The sequence below is a fragment of the Nannobrachium achirus genome (assembly GCF_963921795.1).
Source record: "Nannobrachium achirus genome assembly, chromosome: 12".
Lineage (NCBI taxonomy): Eukaryota > Metazoa > Chordata > Actinopteri > Myctophiformes > Myctophidae > Nannobrachium > Nannobrachium achirus.
Window position 1 is genome coordinate 63,745,126 of NC_137832.1, and position 20,653 is coordinate 63,765,778.

Sequence of the window (20,653 nt, forward strand, 5' to 3'; positions counted from 1 at the left end):
GTCCTAAAATGACAGGGACATTAGCTTCACCAGAATGAATTAAACACTGAGTTTCCAACTGAGAATCACTGCAACAACGGATAACAGGCTGGAATAGCACAATAACAACACAATAATTCCCTGATTACGGATGAGCTTTTTTTTTTTGTTCTTCTTGTCTGCTATTTCAAAAGTTGAGTGATCAAGAGCTTCAATCTTTTTTTCGTTCTTGAACTCTGTCTTCACGATGTTTGACTCGGGACTCCCAGTGGATCTCAGCCATTGTTGCATCTGCTTCACATCATTGCTTGGGCCTTGCAGCTGTCCTTCAACAGTTCCCGCCTCTGTATTTTTGACCCAGCCAACCAAGCCTAGCCTTTTGGCCTCTGCTAGTGTGCATTTCCGAAAGTTTACACCCTGCACTCGACCAGAAATGTCATAATCCACTGAAATTAGGTCTTTACCAGAGGCCATACTGAACAATACAGTGATGCTGCTCTCTGTAAAGTTTAAAATATAACCTGATGATTGTATACAAATCAACAGGCGTGGCAGTACTTATCACACTCCGATCAGTGAGAAGGAAAACTGGTTTGTGGTGTGTGATGTTAGCGAACGGCCTGTTATATAGTCAGGGTGGCGTGACACGTGTTTCCGTTGTACAGTCATGACGTCGGCCCCGGCAACGCATGCTGTCTATGACGATAGTCTCATGTGACACAAGGGTGTAAGCGTCGATATAAACACACAATAGTTTATTAGTATCATAATCACAGCACTAGATACCAAAGGACTTCTCCTGTGTTAAGCTACTGTCCTCCCTGACTGACATTTACAGCCAGAGACGCTTCAATCTGACACAGTCCTGACCCATTGACCCTGAAGAATGTTCCTGAACAGAATATAGTTGCAACCACAAATGCCACTTCTAATTCTGTAAATGCATGCAACTTTCACCAAGCATACCAGCTGTCACCAAGCAGAGACATGCTGACTCCCTCTGAAGAACTTGGATCATAATACTGTTCCCCTTCATTGGATTACGTTATCATCCGTCCGTATTCATCTTGTCCGTATCTCTGTCATGCCTGACACTGTGGTTCCCCTCAACCTGCAGTTTAGTCTGTGAACCGTCACAGCTTGACGCTATCTCTCTCTGTCTGTCTCTCTGTCTGTCTATAACGCCTGTCACTGTGTTTCCCCTGACACATCACTGTGACATCACAGGTGACATCACAGTGATGTCAGATCCTCAGAGCATGGATCTCCATATATGGGCATAAAAGGGATCTCCATATATGGGCATAAAAGGGATTGTATGTATGATGTCAGATGACATATATGACCAAGACTTGAGGTCTCTTTTTGCATGTATGGCTATCCAGGGTTTGATGAGGTCATTGTCGCGATCTCCATATATGGAGATCCATGTGATGATATTAAGCTCCATATATGGGGATCCATGTGTTATACCTATTATAGAGGGTAACAAGCAAGAGGATGTGGAAAGCCTTCGTAACAGTCGCCCCCTGATTTCCGGTGGAAATCTGTCAGTTATATGAAGGCACTCACTTTTGCAGCGGTGAGTGGAGACTTCTGCCTCGCGAGACCAGCCGCCTTTTAACATACATGCGCCCAGAATCTCGCGAGAAGTGCGGCAGATGTGTTTTCATTCATATTTTTTTTTTATCGAATCTTAATGTTTTACTGTTGAATATTCTTTTATTGTTAACATTCGAAGGAATGTTCGAATATAGAATATTCTTTCACAGCCCTACTGTGTAGGTCAGTATCTGAAGTACTTCACCATTCTAACGGCGGATTACACAGGAAAGATTCCCATTCTTTGCATGTATAGCGGGTTTTTAGTTTGTTCCACAGAGGGGCAAACAAACCGACCTGTTTCACCGGAACCGGAACTGTGTGTGTTACATGCGGAGCAGCAGGAACCGGAACTGTGTCTGTTACATGCGGAGCAGCAGGAACCGGAACTGTGTCTGTTACATGCGGAGCAGCACAGCTGGTCCAGTCCACCAGCTCGTCTTGGTTGAACCACATGGCAATCTCCTTATTTGCAGCATCTATTTTGCTACTGCTGTGGAAGACGTTCCTCATAGCCCCTGGCTGTATGCTGTAGTCTCCTCTGATGGTCCCTGGGTTTGCCGGCTTCTTCATCTTCTGGCAAATCTTCACTGCTTCTGGTCCTTCCCACACCATAGCAACAACTGGGCTAGAGGTCATGTAGTCGACAAGTTCATTGAAGTCTGGTTCCTGACTGCGCTTGGCGTAGTGAGTCTTTATAAGGTCTGCAGAAGCCATGATCATTTTCATGCCCACAAGTTTGAGTCCTCTGTTTTCAAACCGCTTGGTGCATTCTCCAATTAATCCCCGCTGAACTCCATCAGGCTTGATGAGAATGAAGGTCTGTTCCCCATCCTTATCGGCCATGGTTGTCATATAAATTATGAAATAGAACGCGCCACAGTGGTGTCCGAGTGGACTTAAACCGAGATATATAACCTTTGTGGTTCTTGGTGGTGTCATGATGACAAATCAGCTATATCCACTCTGGAATCTGTGATGTGGAGGTATCAGCCAGCTCCATATATGGAGATCCAGGTTATGATCCAGTCGTCTCCATGTATGACTATCCAGGATTTGCATATATGGAGATCCATGTGATGATATTAAGCTCCATATATGGGGATCAACTATAGAGGGTAACAAGCAAGAGGATGTGGAAAGCCTTCGTAACAGTCGCCCCCTGATTTCTGGTAGAAATCTGTCCGTTATATGAAGGCTGAAATCTTTCTGTCAATAAATTCTGTGCAGGTGATAATGTTTCTAAGGGTGTGTTCCGGCCGGGTGTGTGCTCAGTTTAGTGAGTGCAGGGGGCGGTGACTTTGTAGAGTGCATTCATTGTGGATTATTTACGAACTACCAGTTAAGTTAATTAATTTGATAAAAACCGAACAATCGGACCATCGAACCATCAGACCATCGAACGTACTGTACCTTTAACCAGCTACAACAGTTTAGGAAATGTGTTCAAAAATGCACTATTTACCCATTAAAACACCTTGATGCGTGATGTTGTGTTTAAGCTCAATTCGACAGGTGATGTGATCTGTTTTGGAAAATCCAATCGGAGAAAATGTTGCGTTGCGGAGTTGCATGGATGATGTAATGGTGACCGCGTCGGAACGCATCCGGGGTCTTGATGTAACAAACCCAGAAATTGCATTATGGATCTTTTGTGGGGTTGCTTCATGCTTAGGAGAAAGGCTAGTTCATCTTTGGGTGGGTGGATGGGTGCTCGCTGTTCGGAGCACAAACAAAGTCTGCCAGGGACGTGCTGGCCATTGGGAAAAGCGGGCCAACTCCTGGTCGGTCCAGGCCGTCCATTAGGAAAAAATAAAAAAATAAAATGTCGGCCTTCGTTCCATTTTGGGGGCTGGGCGGCCAACAAAGTAAATCGTCACTGTCAGGCAGAAACCTTGTATCTCCAAGTTTCAAATTTGTACATTCTTTTCGCAAAGCAAAGCCCTGCTTCATCATACAAGGCCGTCGCACAAAAGTAGTGAAAACAGCAGATCTACAAGCACACAACGCCTCGCGGTGCGAGGCGTTGTGTGCTTGTAGATCGGCTGTTTTCACTAGTTTAAATTATTTTTTAAATGATAAATACAAAACAAACGGTTTTGGACATACAAGTTTTCCACCCGACAACAAGAGAGAGATCTCTCTCTATAGCACGCAATGAGGGCCTCTCCAACTCTTTTTCCCGGGCTGAATCAGGGGCCCAGCACGTCCCTGCTGGCATCCCTTTTCTGGGGGGAACACGAGATATAGAACACCAGAAAATCGCCAATCTCCAAGCTCCCAAGGCCTCACAGAACCAGTGGTGTGTTCTAGACTTGTTTTGAGGACTTACTATAATCTATGATCCACGGCTATTCGTGTGGCCAGTGCATACGCCAGCTCATAATGCCTATCAGTTACGCTACTTTGAAAGGTTCACGAGGGCCGACGCTTTTTAAAAAAAATGTATGTCTTCACAGCATACGGCGTATGCCCACGTGACAGGTAGAACACAGCACTGCACAGAACCATCATCATCATCATTATGTTACTGAGGTTGCCCAGACTATAGTACTTGTTTGGGCATTTACGAATAGTGATTTTTAGTATTCAAATTATTCGACCTCAAAGTATTCGAATTGTCGAATATTCGACAGGACTGGCCAAACTGTCAAATATTAAGTAAGCAAGAGGCGAACATTGTGAAAATAGCAGATCTACATGCTCACAACGCCTCGCGTTGGGAGGCGTTGTGAGCATGTAGATCTGCTATTTTCCCAATATTTATCTGTGGAACCGAGTCACATTAAATGTAATACCTACAATTCCAAGTGCTTGTCAGGGTGGGGGTCCCCAGTTCATATATGTTTATTTTGGGGGTCACGGCCTAAAAAGGTTTGAAAACCGCTGGTATAGAGCATTAACAAATTCAACCACCAGGGGCATTGACAACTCATTCTTATGACTTCCTATCTCGCCAAGCTTTATAAACTATATATTTGTTAAAGAGAAAACAATAAAAAAATAAAAATAAGCGAATATTGGACAACGTCGAATAGTGACTTTGATATTCGAATATTCGAATATTTGGTGAATGCCCGAGTACTTGTCCGACTTCATACCATCCATCCATCTTCATTCCCCTCCTAGATAAACCTTTTTTTCTGCGCTACTCCTCCTACAGTTTTGGTGGCACTTGGGCCATGTGTCAAATCGCCCGACTTCATCGGGAATCGATTCCTTGCATTTTTCTAAGAGCTACGTTATAGACCTTATTCACACCGCGGCCATCTTGGATCACATGACAACTTCGGGTGGCAGCTTGTATTACAATCCATTGAGAACAATGGAGCGATGGTCCCAAAATATGAGTTCTATTCAATCAATTTCTTTCGACCAAATTCACAAATGGGCAGATGACAACATCAACATCCCCAAAAGGATTCTAAAGAAGGGTACATCCACAATATTCATGGTTGCAATGTTACTCTGTACAAAGTTGCAACAGTATCTGTGCAAGACTAGTGCTTGCTCTGCCATCATATTAACTTACTGTATCGTGATTTTTGCATATTAATCAGGAACAATCTAACAACAAAGTAGTTAGCAGTAGTGAAAAATCCTGGCTTCCGAGATGACTGCCCCTGAGCCACACTGAGTCACAAATAGTTAATATGATGGTGGAGCAAGCACTGCACAGATGGCAAGTCTTTGTACACAGTAAGGTTGCAACCTAACTTACCTTGAATATCGTTACCGTGGATGTTATCAATCCAGTTACTGTAGCCCTCCTATTTAATCCTTTTGGGGATGTTGATGTTGTCATCTGCCCATTTGTGAATTTGGTCGAAAGAAATTGGTTGAACAGAACAGAACAAAACTTTTTGGGACCGTCCCTTTTGTTTACAATGCTTTATAATGCAGGCTGCCTCCCGAACTGGTCATGTGATCCAAGATGGTCGTGGTGTGAATAAGGTCTATGGTATATAGTTGAGTTTATATAAATGTATTTGTGAATTAACTTTCTCCCTTGACTTTAATTTACCGGTACTTTACTTTTTCCAAATATGGATATGACTGACATCATAGATGTCTGACACCATAGACAACATGAGACTGACACACACAGTGTGTCCATTCATTTATTAGTGAATTACATTTCCCCATTGACTTGAATGGGGAAAATTCTATAAGACAAAATTAATTTTCAAGTGTGAATGCTTCAATGACTGAGGGACAAAACTCCTACTAAAACAAACTTTTTGCCATTTCAAAGTATCTGTAGATCTTCTTCCTTAAGTCATGCGTCTGAAGTGAAGATATGAGGGATGATCAGTAGATTATAAGAAAACAAAAACTGGAAAGAGACAAAGCAAAATGGAATGCTATCTGCACTAAAAAGAAAATATACATTAGCAGAATATCTGAGCACAGTAAAAGACCCAAAACTCAGGAAAACCTTGACTAGGTACAGACTCAGCGAACACAGCCTTGCAATAAAGAAAGGTCTCCACATACAGACCCAACTTCCAAGGGAAGATAGGCTATGCACCCACTGCACACAAAATGTGGTAGAAACAGAGCTACACTTTCTAACCACCTGCTCACTATACCAAGACATCAGAGACACATACTTCCCACAGATTACACACACCCGAAGTGTATTTGAAAACATGACCTATGATGAAAAACTCCCATACCTACTGGGAAAAATACAACAATGCGCGAACACAGCAGCACGATTTGTGAACTGTTGCGACAAAAGAAGGCTAGAAAGTAGAAACACAACCACCCTAAGGACTACAAACCATGGATTGACATCTAGACCTACTGCACATACAGTATGAAACAGAGCTGCTACCTTTAAATGCATTTTGAGGAAAATAATACTGTTATTTGTACCCTGTATATATATATAAAATGGCACAATGCAACATAGCTCTGTTTACTCAATGTATATATGTTCCCCATTTTCAACTGTTTTTGAAGCGGTGAAAACCACTTCCAATGAGTGGCTTTGCGTGTCCCACGCCCATATATGGTCATCTCAGTCCAGAATGAACAGGCTTTTTCAAAAACAAAATGTATGTCACCTCATGTCCATATATGGTCACTCCAGTCCAGAATGAACAGGTTTTTTCTGTCCCGTACGTCCAGAATATCAGTCCAGAATGAATAAGCTTTTTCAAAAAGCAAAATGTGTGTCCCATGTCCATATATGGCCATTTCAGTTCAGCATGAATAGGTTTTATCTGTCCTGTCCCGTCCGTCCGTCCGTCCGTCCGTCCGTCCGTCCGTCTGTACGTACGTATGTGTCTAGTGTCCGTCCCGGTCTGATGATTGGATACTTTGAGGATTGGTCAAGCTTCACATGACAATCCGGCCCTCCAGATAAAATCATTAATTCATTCAGAATATAAAGAATGTATAGATCACAGAGTTCATAACTCTAGAACACATAGAATAAAAGTTCACCGCTTCACTTCAAACCGAGGTTTGATTTTTATTTTATTTGTGACACTTGCTTTGGCAATGTAAACGTATGTTTTCTCATGCCAATAAAGCTCCTTTGAATTGAATTGAATTGAATTGTGTGTTGCAGGTATAGCGTTCCTTCCAGCCAGTGTGTCCTATCTAATAGGAACCAACCTGTTTGGAGTTCTGGCAAACAAGATGGGCAGGTCAGTCGTTGTGCGTGCGTGCGTGCGTGCGTGCGTGCGTGCGTGAGTGCGTGCGTGCGTGTGTGCGTGCGTGCGTGTGTGTGTGTGTGTGTGTGTGTGCGTGTGTGTGTGTGTGACAGAGAAAAGCAGTGTATTTATTGTGTTGTTGTCTCTCCAGGTGGCTGTGCTCCATGCTGGGAATGTTGATCGTTGGAGTGAGTTTACTGTGTGTAAGTTTAATGTTATACTCCAGTCTAACATACTGTACCTCCATCTATAATACATCTACTGTATCTTTCATCAGTTTACTGTGTGTAAGTTTAATGTTATACTGTACCTCCATCTATACTGTACATCTACTGTATCTTTCATCAGTTTAATACAGTGGTTCTCAACCGTCTCAGGCCATGACCCCACCAAAATAATCATATTTGAACTGGGGACCCCCGACCCTGATAAGCACATGGAAATGTAGAAGTTGAGACATTACATTTAGTTTGACTAGGCTCCACAGATAAATATTGTGAAAATAGCATTTATAAATACTATAAAATACTATACTATAAAAACTGGTCAAACATTGGCCAAATTGTCATAAAATAAGAAAGAGACATACATTGTGAGCAGATCTACAAGCTCAATAACACATCTCAGCACAAGGCATTGTGAACTTGTAGATCTGCTCACAATGTATGTCTCTTTCTTATATTATAACAATTTGGCCAATGTTTGACCAGTTTTTATAGTATAGTTTGTTGTTTACTTTTGATTTGCAGGCAAATAAAGTGACAACGTTTCGAAACGTTGTCACTTTATTCGACTGCACCCTGTAAATAAAAAAGTCTTACACAGTGGAGTTTGCTGCATGCAGTTCCTTCTTTCTACATATTCAAGTCCCGCTCCTGAGATGCACCGGACCGCCTAAATCTGGATTGAGGTGCGGTGGAAACATCCTTGTCCCTTTTATGCCCATATATGGAGATCTCTGTATATGTCAGTCTTGTCCCTTATCATATACATGGAGATGTTTGTATATCTTTCACTTCTTGTCTCTTTTATGCCCATATATGGAGATCCTGATGGTATCAGTATATGCCCATATATATATATATATATATATATATATATATACATATACTTTCGTTTTGCATATGCATCCTGATATGCCCATATATGGAGATCTGTGTATCTGTCCTTGCCCCTTTATGGAGATCACAGACGATGGACCTGGCTGATTTGTTTTTTTCGCGACACATTGAGGTTAGAAAACAAACACCATATTTGGGCATAGCTATATTGTCATGAGTGCAACGTCAACGGTCCGCCCGCAAGACATTTAACTTTACAGCCTAGCATCTTGTCACTCTGTGGTAGTGCTGCAAGATGATCTCTTCTCTATATATATAAATGGTAAATTTATATAGCGCTTATATCCAAGGCGTTTACATAGATTGTGCTTTACATTCACCCATTCACACACACATTCATACACCGATGGCGGAGGAAACCATGCAAGGCACCAACCTGCTCACCTGGAGCAACTAGGGGTTCAGAGTCTTGCTCAAGGACTCTTCGACATTAACTCAGGGGGAGCCCGGATTCGAACTGGGAACCCTTTGGGAAACCTTCGTGCTCTAATGTCGGTGTCTCTACCCCTGTACTTGTGATGTTGTACTTCTACATGGCCTTCATCCAACGCTGGAGCTCCTCGATGCCTTCCTCTTCCTTGGCCTGCTCCTTCTTGGCAGGTCTGGCGGGTAAGGAGCTGGATGCGGGTAAGGAGGAGCTGGACGGTACGTTGGGAACGCCGCCCACCTCCAGCAGCTTCTCGTCCAGCTCCTGCTGTTCCATCACACGCAGCTCGTCCATCAGCTCGTCCTCGTCGAACTCCTCTCCGAGTCCTCCGCATTTGGAGAGGGCATCGGCGATCTCCTGAGCCACCTCCTGTTGCTCTCTGACGTCCTGAATGAGGTCGTCCACGTTGTCAATGTCCATTTTTTCGTGGGCAGATTTTATGGCCTTGGCTGCAAAGCCCATGTTCTTGAGCACCTCTGTGTTGGTGTGCACGTTCTCCAGCGCCTCTCGCTGGAACTCGATGGTGGAGAGCGTTCCGTCGATCTGGAGCAGCTGCTTCTCATACCTGCTCTTTCTTCTCAAGGCTACCAGAGCCTCTTTTCTGTTTTTCGTGCCATACCTCTTTGCGGTCTCAAGTTCATGTTTAATTTTGCCTTCTAGAAATTCTTGTTTCTTCAGTAGCATTCTCTCTGTCTCCCGGAGCCTCTGGAGCGCCTCCTGTGGACCAGGACTAAGTTCCTTTGTTCCACTAGGTCCCTTTGTTCCTCCTTTTGCTCTTCTTCCTACTCCGCTAAATATCCTAGCAATCAAAGACATTTTTGAGATTAGAATTAGATTAGAACAAAGAAATAACTAAAAGGAAGCCACTGGGAAATGTTGGTTACCAAGAGTGATCACTGGTAAGGTACTTGATCTTATGAGTGTATGTTGGCAAGCGGGCGGTTATATAGTCCCCTGATGATGTCATCATTATGCCCATATTTAGTGGTATGGCGAGGTCAGCTGTACCCAAATATGGAGTCCATGCAGCAGTGGTAACCATAACAACCAGGGCTCTCTCAAACATATTGAGTAACCATGACGACCCTCTGTAAACAAATGTGGATCAAACAAGTGTGGTCACTGATGATGACGTGCTCTGACATCACTCTGTGACATCACAAGCTTATCTGGGTTCATTATATCTTTATCCTGTCAAGCAGAAACCTTGTATCTCCATTGTTCAACTTTTCATACATTTTCTTAAATATTATAATTGTCCATGTATGGAGATCTCTGTCTGTCGGTTCTTGTCCCTTTTATGCCCATATATGGAGATCCCTGATGTCAACAGTATATGCCCATATATGGGCAATTGGGCATGCTGACATGCCCATATATGGAGATCCCTGATGTCATCAGTATATTCCTATATATGGAGCTGACTGATTTGTTTGCGGGTGGTGGGCGGACCTCTTTGACATGATGTCACGATGACTCAGCCATAACAATACTCTATAAGCCTTATATGGTTATGGCTGAGTCATGGTGACATGAGCGTGACAGGAACTCCTGGAGTTCCCAATTCAGCTATGCCCAAATATGGATGGTGTTGTCTAACCTCAATATCATCAGTATATGCCCATGCCCATATATGGGCATATACTGATGACATCAGGGATCTCCATACATGGGTATAAAAGGGACGACGACTGACAGATACAGATATCTCCATAAATGGAGAATCAGTGGGATCGGTGATGTGACGGGCCGGGTATAGCTTGCCGAACCTCTACTACAGGAGTTTTCAAAGTGGGTGACGGGGGGTGCCGCGACGGCAGTCCAGGGGTGCCGCGAGATCATTTGATAACATTTGGAATTTATTTGGACACTTAAAAAATGTTTAGTATAATTTTAAACTTGAATTACAAAGTTATTTGCTGTCAGTTCTAACCAAAATGGCTATTATCTCAATGTTTTCCTCACAACATAATCACTAAAATATTATCACTGTCAGGCAGAAACCTCTGTCGCACAAAACTAGTGAAAACAGCCGATCTACAAGCACACAACGCCTCGCGATGCGATGCGTAAACCTGTGATGTGGCATTAATTTAAAGCTTCATCTAAAGGAGTAAACATATTAATGTATGCGCTGTGTGTGTGTGTGTGTGTGTGTGTGTGTGTGTGTGTGTGTGTGTGTGTGTGTGTGTGTGTGTGTGTGTGTGTGTGTGTGTGTGCGTGCGTGCGTGCGTGTGTAGGTTCCTCTAGCTTCCAGTATTTATGGATTGATTGCACCAAATGCGGGCCTGGGCTTTGCCATCGGTAAGAACAGTTTTTCACTGCATGTTCACTTTAATGTTGTTGGTTAAAACTACAGGATCACAAAAACAATCTGACGAAATGGAAACTAAGCTATAATGACTAAAACTATGACTAAATATATTGACAATTTAGTCAACAAAATATGGAGATTTCTGTGTCAGTCTGTGTCAGTTCCTTTTATGCCCATATATGGAGATCTCTGATGTCCTCAATATTAAGCCCATATCTTGGAATACCCACATACTGTGTTAGTCTCATGCACTCTATGATGTCAAACATCTATGATATGAGGAATTTTAATTAAAGTAAATTAAAACTAAATGGAATTGTGTCTGTGACTTGTGTATGTGACACGAAACATAGCACCCCTATTCATGGATGAACATTTTGTGAAAAGATTACTTACAAGCTCACAATGCATCATAATATGAGGCGCTTGTATTGTCTATTTTCAGCTATATTATCGTAGAGTGAAAACACAAGCGGGGCCTAATAATGCTTATATAGCCCTTGGGAATGGGAACTAAGTAGTATATAACGTTTGTAAGCCATTTACCATGAGAGGGAGTGGGTTGTTGGCTGATTTACCACTGTTTCAGGGTTGTGCCACGAGCCGAGTGGCAAACACGACCATGACCTCGAATGGTAAATTGCTTTGGTGAGGTGACGAATTCGCCCCAAAACACGGAACGGTCGCCAGACTCGCCACTTGGTGTTCCTAAAGGTAACCTCAGTAAAACTATGCCTAACCCACACCTTGTGTGTGTTTATTAGGTATGGTAGATTCTTCCATGATGGCCATCATGGGCTACCTGGTGGACATCCGCCATGCGTCCGTGTACGGCAGTGTGTACGCTATCGCTGACGTAGCGCTGTGCCTGGGCTTTGCTGTCGGTAAGTCACTCTCTCTTTCACACACACACGCACGCACGCACGCACGCACGCACGCACGCACGCACGCACGCACGCACGCACGCACACACACACACACACACACACACACACACACACACACACACACACACACACACAGGCGCACACACACACACACACACACACACACACACACACACACACACACACACACACACACACACACACACAGGCGCACACACACACACACACACACACACACACACACACACATGCACACAGGCGCACACACGCGCACACAGTACGTAAACACGGATGCAAACTTTCATTGAAAGATGTTGTTGATGTTGCACTTCCAGGTCCGTCCACAGGGGGAGCTGTGGTTCAGTACATTGGTTTTCCCTACCTGATGATTGTGATCGGTGTGGTCAACATCCTGTACGCTCCACTCTGCTACTTCCTGCGAAATCCTGCCATCCGAGAGGAGAAGATGGTGAGACACACACGCACGCACATATGCACGCACACACGCACACACACACGCACGCACACACGCACACACGCACGCACACACACATACACAGCTGAATCGTTTTACGGCAGAACCTCAACAATGACGTAACCCAGGGGCGTCACACCAAATTCTGGGCCCTGGGTACAAGGAATCACTGCGGGCCCCCCATGAATGTTAACTATTGAAAAATAGCAGATATACAAGCTCACAGCGCGGCACCGAGTGCTGCGCTGTGAGCTTGTAGATCTGCTATTTTTGAAAAAATCGTGAAAATGTGTGAAAGAAACCTATGCCAAGGACCCCCAAGATGATATGTATTTGGCCACGGACCCCCATCTCAAAATATTTAGTTCCAGGGACCCCCAGAAGCAAAATTTGAGTTAGAAATGTTCGCTTAAAAAAGGTTTTCACACATTTTCACAACTTTCCAAAAATAGCAGATCTGCAAGCTCGCAGCGCGGCACTCTGTGCCGCGCTGTGAGCTTGTATATCTGCTATTTTTCAAAAGATGAAGTTATTAGGGCCCCTCCACCTTGGGCCCTGGTAACTCAGTCCCACTTTCCTACACCTTGTGACGCCCCTGATGTAACCCTGTGGTCACTTCTGCATGTCAGCTCAACATTGTGTTAATAAACAGCAGACGAGCACAGAAAGTGTTGCAGTGATGGAATGGAATAAGCGTCATTGCATGAAGCTCCCGTTGTGGGCTGGGGTCGCCGGTCCCGTTGTGGGCTGTGTGGTCGCCGGTCGTCATGAAGCTCCCGTTGTGGGCTGTGTGGTCGCCGGTCGGCCAAATACACACTGCTCAAAAAAATAAAGGGAACGCATAAGAATTGCAATGTAACTCCAAGTCAATCACACTTTTGGGATATCAACCTGGCCAGTTAGGAAGCAACACTGATTGTGAATCAATTTCACGTGGCTTTGGGCATATTATGCTGCGTGTATTATTGTTATGGATCGGTAGGTAATAGGTACAGTAGGCCTATTGCTTTGCACTAAGAGCACTAACGTTCATATCAGACTGTAAAAAGGTTCATAATGCACTTTCATACTTAAAGGGGCACTCCACCACTTTTCAACCTATGTTCATATAATTGGTCCTCACTCAAAAATAGCTTTTTTCTTTTTTTTCCCTCAGAGGAGGGCTGTGGGCAGGTCAGAAACCCATCGTCTTGTGACATCATCGATTGCCAATCCAGCTTATAGAAACTGCAGGCTTTCTATTCCTGAAAAGTTGCAATTTTAAAGTGGAAGCCATTGTTCTCGCTATAATAAAAATCTAAATATTTTTTTCAAAAATATTGATTAAATTTTTTTTTTTGGGAAAATGATGATGTCACAAGACGATGGATTCTGAACTTCCCACAGCTCTCCTAGGAGACTTGGACTGAGTAGAAAAAAATTGTGATATTTTATCATGAACATTAGTGAGGACCTATTATATGAAGACAGGTTGAAAAGTGGTGAACTACTCCTTTAAGATTATTGAGAGGGGCGTTTCCGCGAGGCGGATCTTAACTCAATCCTAGTGGGTTTTCACTACTGTTGTGCGACAGCCTTGTATGATGAAGCAGGACTTTACTTTGCGAAGAAACGTACAAATTTGAAACTTGGAGATACAAGGTTTCTTCCCGACAGTGACAATATTTACACCCCTTGTATTATGTTGGTGTGCCCATGGATTCTTGGGACATGAAAAGTGTGCCCATGCAGAAAAAAGGTTGAGAAACACTGTGTTACACAGAACGTGTGAAATGTGTGGGAAACCATGGTGTCGTAGTCGTCAGCAGCTTGCCCTCCCTTCCGTTGCTGAAGAGCTCTACTGTGTGTAAGCCTTTGTTAGAGCTGTTTATATGCCAAACACTGTAATTTCTGCATTATGTAATTGTCATCATGTCACGCTTCCCGTGAATCTTCCAGCAGCCAGTCAATACATACATACACAATACATACTGTACATACATAAAAACATACGTACACACACGCATCCAGACATACATGCATACATGCATGCACAGAAACATACATGCACAGCACACTCCAGCAAGTGTTTCTCTAGCAGTTTTTGCGGAGTGTAATTGACTCTCTATTAAATGTGATGATTTCCTCTTTTAACTTTGAAGGCAGGCGTTCTGTGGCCTGTAATCATCTTAATGGTTCTAGTAATGACCCCCCCTCGCACACACACACACTCACGCGCGCGCGCACACACACACACACACGTGCGCGCGCATGCGCACATCAAACTGCCAGTGCCACAGAGACGGGAGTCTTTGCGTGGATAACAGGTTTGGACGGACATCAGAGAGAGAGAGAGAAAAGAAGAGGAGATAACTTCCTCTAACGCTTCTCTGAAGTGTGTTGGAACCTGTCTGTCTGCGTGTGTGTGTGTGTGTGTGTGTGTGTGTGTGTGTGTGTGTGTGTGTGTGTGTGTGTGTGTGTGTGTGTGTGTGCGTGTGCATGTGCGTGTGCTTGTGTGTGTGCGTGTGCGTGTTTGTGCGTGTGGGCAGCTCGTGTTTATTGTTTATTAAGGATCCCCATAACTTTATTCTTCCTGGAGTCCAGGCAAAAAACAAAACAAAAAAAAACATCACAATATAAATCTTAAAATGCAGCGTGATCAATGTTAGTGAACAATAGTGTTGTTTCTGACAGCAGATTTTGATTTAGTTTTAGTCATAGTCTTTTGAATAAAATGTCTTTTAGTTTTAGTCATAATTTAGTCACCTGAAAAGTTTAGTTTTAGTCTAATTTTAGTCGACTAAATATCATTAGATATTAGGCTTTTTTTTTGGCTACAGTTGATTTGGTCAACTAAAATTTATTTTGGCAGGCCTTGATGACATTGTAATGGCTGATTTTACACTTGGCACGCAACACCTGAGAGCAACCAAACATAAAATGACTCTCTTCTCCACTAGTCCCTCCCTAGTCCCCCTCTTTTTCCAGAGAGCAGGGTGACTCTCCATCTATAACCATATCTGAACATGATGTCAGAATCTTGCTCCGCCAGCAAAACATCAGAAAGGCGGCAGGACCTGACGGTGTCGCGCCTGCCACGTTAAAGCACTGTGCTGACCAACTCGCACCTGTCCTCACTTCTATCTTTAACCTGTCACTCCAACTCTGTATTGTGCCTGCTTGCTTTAAATCTGCTGTGATCATTCCAGTCCCAAAGAAGAATAAGATCACCTGTCTTAATGACTATAGGCCGGTTGCCCTAACATCAGTCATTATGAAAGTCTTTGAGCGACTGGTCTGTAAACACCTGTCCAGCATAGAGCTAGACCCTCATCAATTCGCATACAGAGCAAATAGAAGTGTGGATGATGCAGTGTCTCTCTGCCTGCACTCTATTCTTAAACACCTGGATTCAAAGTCTACATATGCCCGGGTTCTATTTGTAGATTTCAGCTCTGCGTTCAACACTATTGTTCCTGTGAAGTTGATCCATACTTTACAGGAGTTAGGTGTTGCTACATCCATATGCAAATGGATCTTTAATTTCTTATGTGACAGGAAACAAATTGTCAAAATTGGTGATTTTGTCTCGCTGTCTAGGGTTCTGAACACTGGCGCCCCCCAGGGTTGTGTCTTATCTCCTCTTCTGTACTCTTTATATACTCATTTCTGTCAATCACACTCTAGTACAGTTTTGTTATATAAGTTTGCGGACGACACCTCTGTGGTGGGTCTTATTACAGATGAGGATGAATCTGACTACCGCAGAGAAGTAGTGGAGCTGGTGGAATGGTGCGAGAGCAACAACTTGATCCTGAACATCTCTAAAACCAAAGAGATGGTGGTTGATTTTAGAAAGATCGCCAGTCCCCTCCTCCCTCTCTCCATTAACGGGGAAGCGGTTGAGAGGGTCTCCTCCTTTCAGTTCCTCGGGACCACCATCCATGAATCCCTTACATGGGATCTCAACACCAGCATAAAGATCAAAAAATCACACCAGCGGCTCTACTTCCTGCGGCAGCTAAAAAAGTTCAAGGTCAGCCAAGCAGCCATGACCCACTTTTATAGGGCTACCATTGAAAGCGTGCTCACCTTCTCAATGACTGTCTGGTTTGGTCACACAACATCCCAGGACAAGACTCAGCTAGAGAGGGTAGTACGCAGAGCATCAAAGATCATAGGACGTAGCCTCCCCTCACTCTCATCACTACTCTCCACAAGAATAATTAGGAAGGCTAATAAAATCATAGCAGACAACTCCCATCCCGCTCGCTGCCTCTTCAATCTCCTCCCATCAGGCAGAAGATACGGAAGCATTGGGAGCAAAACATCTCGCTTCAGAGACAGCACCTACCCCTTAGCTATTAGACACCTGAACCTGAACTTGCACTGACTCGTTATGCACTTATGTGGTAATATACTGTATGTATATAGCACTTTGAACTGCTGCTGGGGATTGTCTCCTGTTGTTTACTCTTGTATGTTTATGGATGTCTGTATATGTGCACTGTCCTTGTTTTTGTTTTTGTTTCTGTTTTTTGTTTTATGTTGAGAGTGAACCAAGACAAATTCCTATCAACTTGTTGACATGGCAATAAAGTTATTGAATCTTGAATCTTGAATCTATGTTTTAGTCTAGTTTGTATTTTGTTGACGAAATTGTCAATATATTTTGTCTTAGTTTTAGTCATCACAGCTTAGTTTTTGTTTAGTTTTTAATTAGTTTTCGTCAGCGAAAAAACAGTTTTAGTCGACGAAATCAACACTGGTGAACAAGAGCCCAGACTTAGACAACAACATTTACATTAAAAAAACAACAACAAAAAAACAGGGTTTTCTGTCCGAAAATACCAATAATATTAACAACCTAAACTAATCCAATTTCCTTTCTGATTATTACTACTTAATGGAGTACCGTAGTTCGCCCAAAATATTACGTATTTTCTATCAATTTCACCCCATGAAGCCACTTCATGGCCATTTCTTTCTTTTTGTCGCATTCCTAAACCGGCAGAGTTTTCGGTCGGAGACTCCGGTAGGAGAGGACCAATGACCCGCTAAACAACCGCTTTAAGTTTCTCTTTGAATAAATGTATTTCTTAGAGTCAAAATGTATATGTGTGTGTGTGTGTGTGTGTGTGTGTGTGTGTGTGTGTGTGTGTGTGTGTGTGTGTGTGTGTACACTGCTCTCAATGAGGACATTATCACCTTTACAGTACCGGTAAAAGCCAGGTTACAGGTCCTTCCCAACCCAACCTTTCCCTCTGGTTCCCCTCCACCCATGCATCACACCACAGGGCTGGTTACAGAAACCATGTCACACATTCTGAATGGCTGCTCTGCCTATAAAGGACTTTACATACAGTATGCACGCCACCACAGAATAGTTGATCTCATAACAAAGGACATATCTAAACATTTTGCACTGTCCCTGAGAATGTACAAACATTCCTGTTTCAAACCGTCCATGTTTCATCTCTGGACTGAAAATCCAGAACTATTTGCACATCTCTCTGCTAATACACCAGATGTTGTTGTTGTCAATGAAGGAGACAAATCAGTTTCCATTCTTGAAATGGCCTTTACCTTTGATTCTAGCTTAGAGGAAGCCTTTATGACGAAAGTCATTAAATACCAGCCGCTCCTACGAACCATCACAGAGCTAGGCTATAGGTGCAATCTATTTGTGTTCATCTTTGGCAGCCTTGGACATGTACATAGGTTGGTTCTAAGAGGCTTCCAACAACTTGGGATGCCAAAAAAAGCAGCTAAACAGCTTGCAAAGTTCTGTGCAATCTCTTCTTCTATCGGTAGTCGCCAAATATGGCGAAGGCGTTGTTACTTGTACCCTTGAATGGTGTGTGGTTATTGGATATTTGTCCAGGATTTGCTGACTGTACATTATTTACAGCACCTTGTAATATCTGTGTCCTTGTACTGTATCTCTTATGTGGACATAAATAAATGATTGAAATGTGTGTGTTCCAGGCCATCCTGGACCAGGAGTGTGGCCTGAGGAGTTACGACACACACAGAGTTTACCCTCAGAGAGAACATCGAGCCTTCCCTCTGAGTGACGACAGTCAGGACGAGACCGAGGACTGACCAGGACCACGCCTCGTTAGCAGCCCCTAGAGGCCAGGCTGCTCATTACACCCAAACTCATCTCTTGTTGAAGACAGACTCACCTCTCCTCTCAGTAAGCTTGTGGAGGTCTGTCCAAATGTACACGCAACGCTAAGCACTTGAACCCTAGCGCCCCTTATACCCGGGGGAATAGCTGATCTAAAAGCTCACAACAAGCTTGGTGTAGAGGGAAAAGGGGAAGGGGCCTCATACAGACCCCTGGGGGACTCCGGTCAATGAAGTATATGCTGTAGGGTTTAAGTGGTTAAACACTGATTAGCTATTATCTTTGTTACAGGGCAAAGTGCTCTGTTTTTACTTGATGTGGCCTGCAGTGTAATCCTGCAGAATGTGATTCTGGAAGTAGTAAAACGCAAATGTGATTTATTGTGATGCTTTTCCTTTTAATAAATGAACACTGGAAGAGTTGTATTGGCATGTTATCATTTTATAGATTTCTACCAGTGTTGATTTCGTCGACTAAAACTGTGACGAAAAATGTTTGTCGACTGCGTTTTTTTCACTGACGAAAACTAAATAAAAACTAAATAAAAACTAAACTGTGATGACTAAAACTAAGACCAAATATATTGACAATTTTGTCAACAAAATAAAAACTAGACTAAAACGTTAGGGAGAGGGACTGGTGGAGAAGAGTCATTTTATGTTTGGTTGCTCTCAGGTGTTGCGTGCTGAAAATAGCAGATCTACAAGCTCACAACGCGTCGCAGCACGGCGCGTTGTGAGCTTGTAGATCGGCTATTTTCAGCATGCAACCAAGTGTAAAATCAGTCATTACGATGCCATCAAGGCCTGCCAAAATACATTTTAGTTGACTAAATCAACTGTAGATTTAGTCAACTAAAATCTCATAAACTAAAACTAAAACTTTTCAGGAGACTAAATTATGACTAAAACTAAATGAGATTGTATTCAAAAGACTATGACTAAACCCAAATCAGAATTTGCTGTCAAAAACAACACTGGCTCCAAATAATGAAAATCCAATCACAATGACAACGAGACAACTGGTCTCTGCCAGGTCAGGTTGTTGTGGGCCATCATGATGGAATATGACAAATCATTAATTCCATCACTGATTTGCGTGAATTTTGGACAAAATGTGTAGGGACAACAAAAAACAGTGTCTTGCAAAGATTGGCCTCCTGGTGGCGCTATAATAGATCAATGTGAAAAGGGTGGCATTTGTTCCTCAACGTAATGGGAATGTGCGTGGGAGGTTTGACAGCAATCGGATGTTGTGTTCATGATTTGAGGCATTTTGTTCAAAACGGGCCACTCCTGAAAACCTTAAATGCCAATCTTAGCCAATCAGGATGGAATGAGAAAGATCGGACACATCTGTCTTGATCACATGACATGATAAAGATCATGTGTGCCAATTTGCGTTTCTATTTTGGATTAAATCTGAAGGAGTAATATCAAAAAATGTGTTACACACAAGTGGGATATCATGGTGGCGCTATAAAAGGCTGATCTAAGTGAAAAATGAGGGATTTAAGGGATGGTGTCAAGATATTCCTCACTTTGGTGGCAGTGAAGTAGAAAGATGATGTACCTGTGTTTGTCCTATCGGTGGGTGGTACCAGGTTCGTTGTTGTCGTAGATCTTGGACAAAATGTGGGATTTTACGCTAAATCGCTTATTTGTATCCCTCGACAATTCCCTTTTATTGTTTAAATCTGTCCTTCATAACGGTGGGGTCATCTCCACAGAGTGTTGTCGATAATGGGTTGCCGCAAAAATGCGAACGGCCGCTGATTTCTACACATAGAGGGCAATTCTTTCAACATAAGATGCTGCATTCGTAAGTTCCGGAGAGTTTGGAAATTCTCTTGAATACTGCCTTCAGGTAGGGCATGGAAAGGAGGCATTTGCATTTCTTTCACCATAGTAAAAGTAAGCCATTTACCATGAGAGGGAGTGGGTTGTTGGCCACTCCCTCTCATGGTGCCACAACCCTGAAACAGTGGTAAATCAGCCAACAACCCACGACCCTCGAATGGTAAATTGCTTTTCTACCACTTCTACCATAAAAATGAAGGAAAACACAGTT

At 43.1% G+C, this 20,653-nt stretch overlaps 2 protein-coding genes across 2 annotated transcripts in view; one reads left to right on the forward strand and one right to left on the reverse strand.

Moving 5' to 3' along the window:
- The window catches only part of slc18a1 (solute carrier family 18 member A1), a gene marked incomplete at both ends in the record, with an annotated part of 35,623 nt that extends 17,068 nt beyond the window's left edge, over positions 1–18,555 (forward strand). Inside the window, 7 exons of the mRNA XM_080738830.1 lie at positions 7,163–7,241; positions 7,399–7,450; positions 11,036–11,099; positions 11,874–11,993; positions 12,332–12,465; positions 16,157–16,486; positions 18,439–18,555. Of these exons, the coding sequence (XP_080594956.1) occupies positions 7,163–7,241; positions 7,399–7,450; positions 11,036–11,099; positions 11,874–11,993; positions 12,332–12,465; positions 16,157–16,486; positions 18,439–18,555 (896 nt within the window). The remainder of the gene's footprint in view (positions 1–7,162; positions 7,242–7,398; positions 7,451–11,035; positions 11,100–11,873; positions 11,994–12,331; positions 12,466–16,156; positions 16,487–18,438) is intronic.
- LOC308294958 (charged multivesicular body protein 4b-like) lies at positions 8,898–9,611 on the reverse strand (the record flags this gene model as incomplete). The annotated part of the gene is made up of 1 exon (XM_080737894.1): positions 8,898–9,611. One exon carries the CDS (start codon positions 9,609–9,611, stop codon positions 8,898–8,900), a length of 714 nt encoding a protein of 237 aa, XP_080594020.1.
- Positions 18,556–20,653: the final 2,098 nt, after the last annotated feature.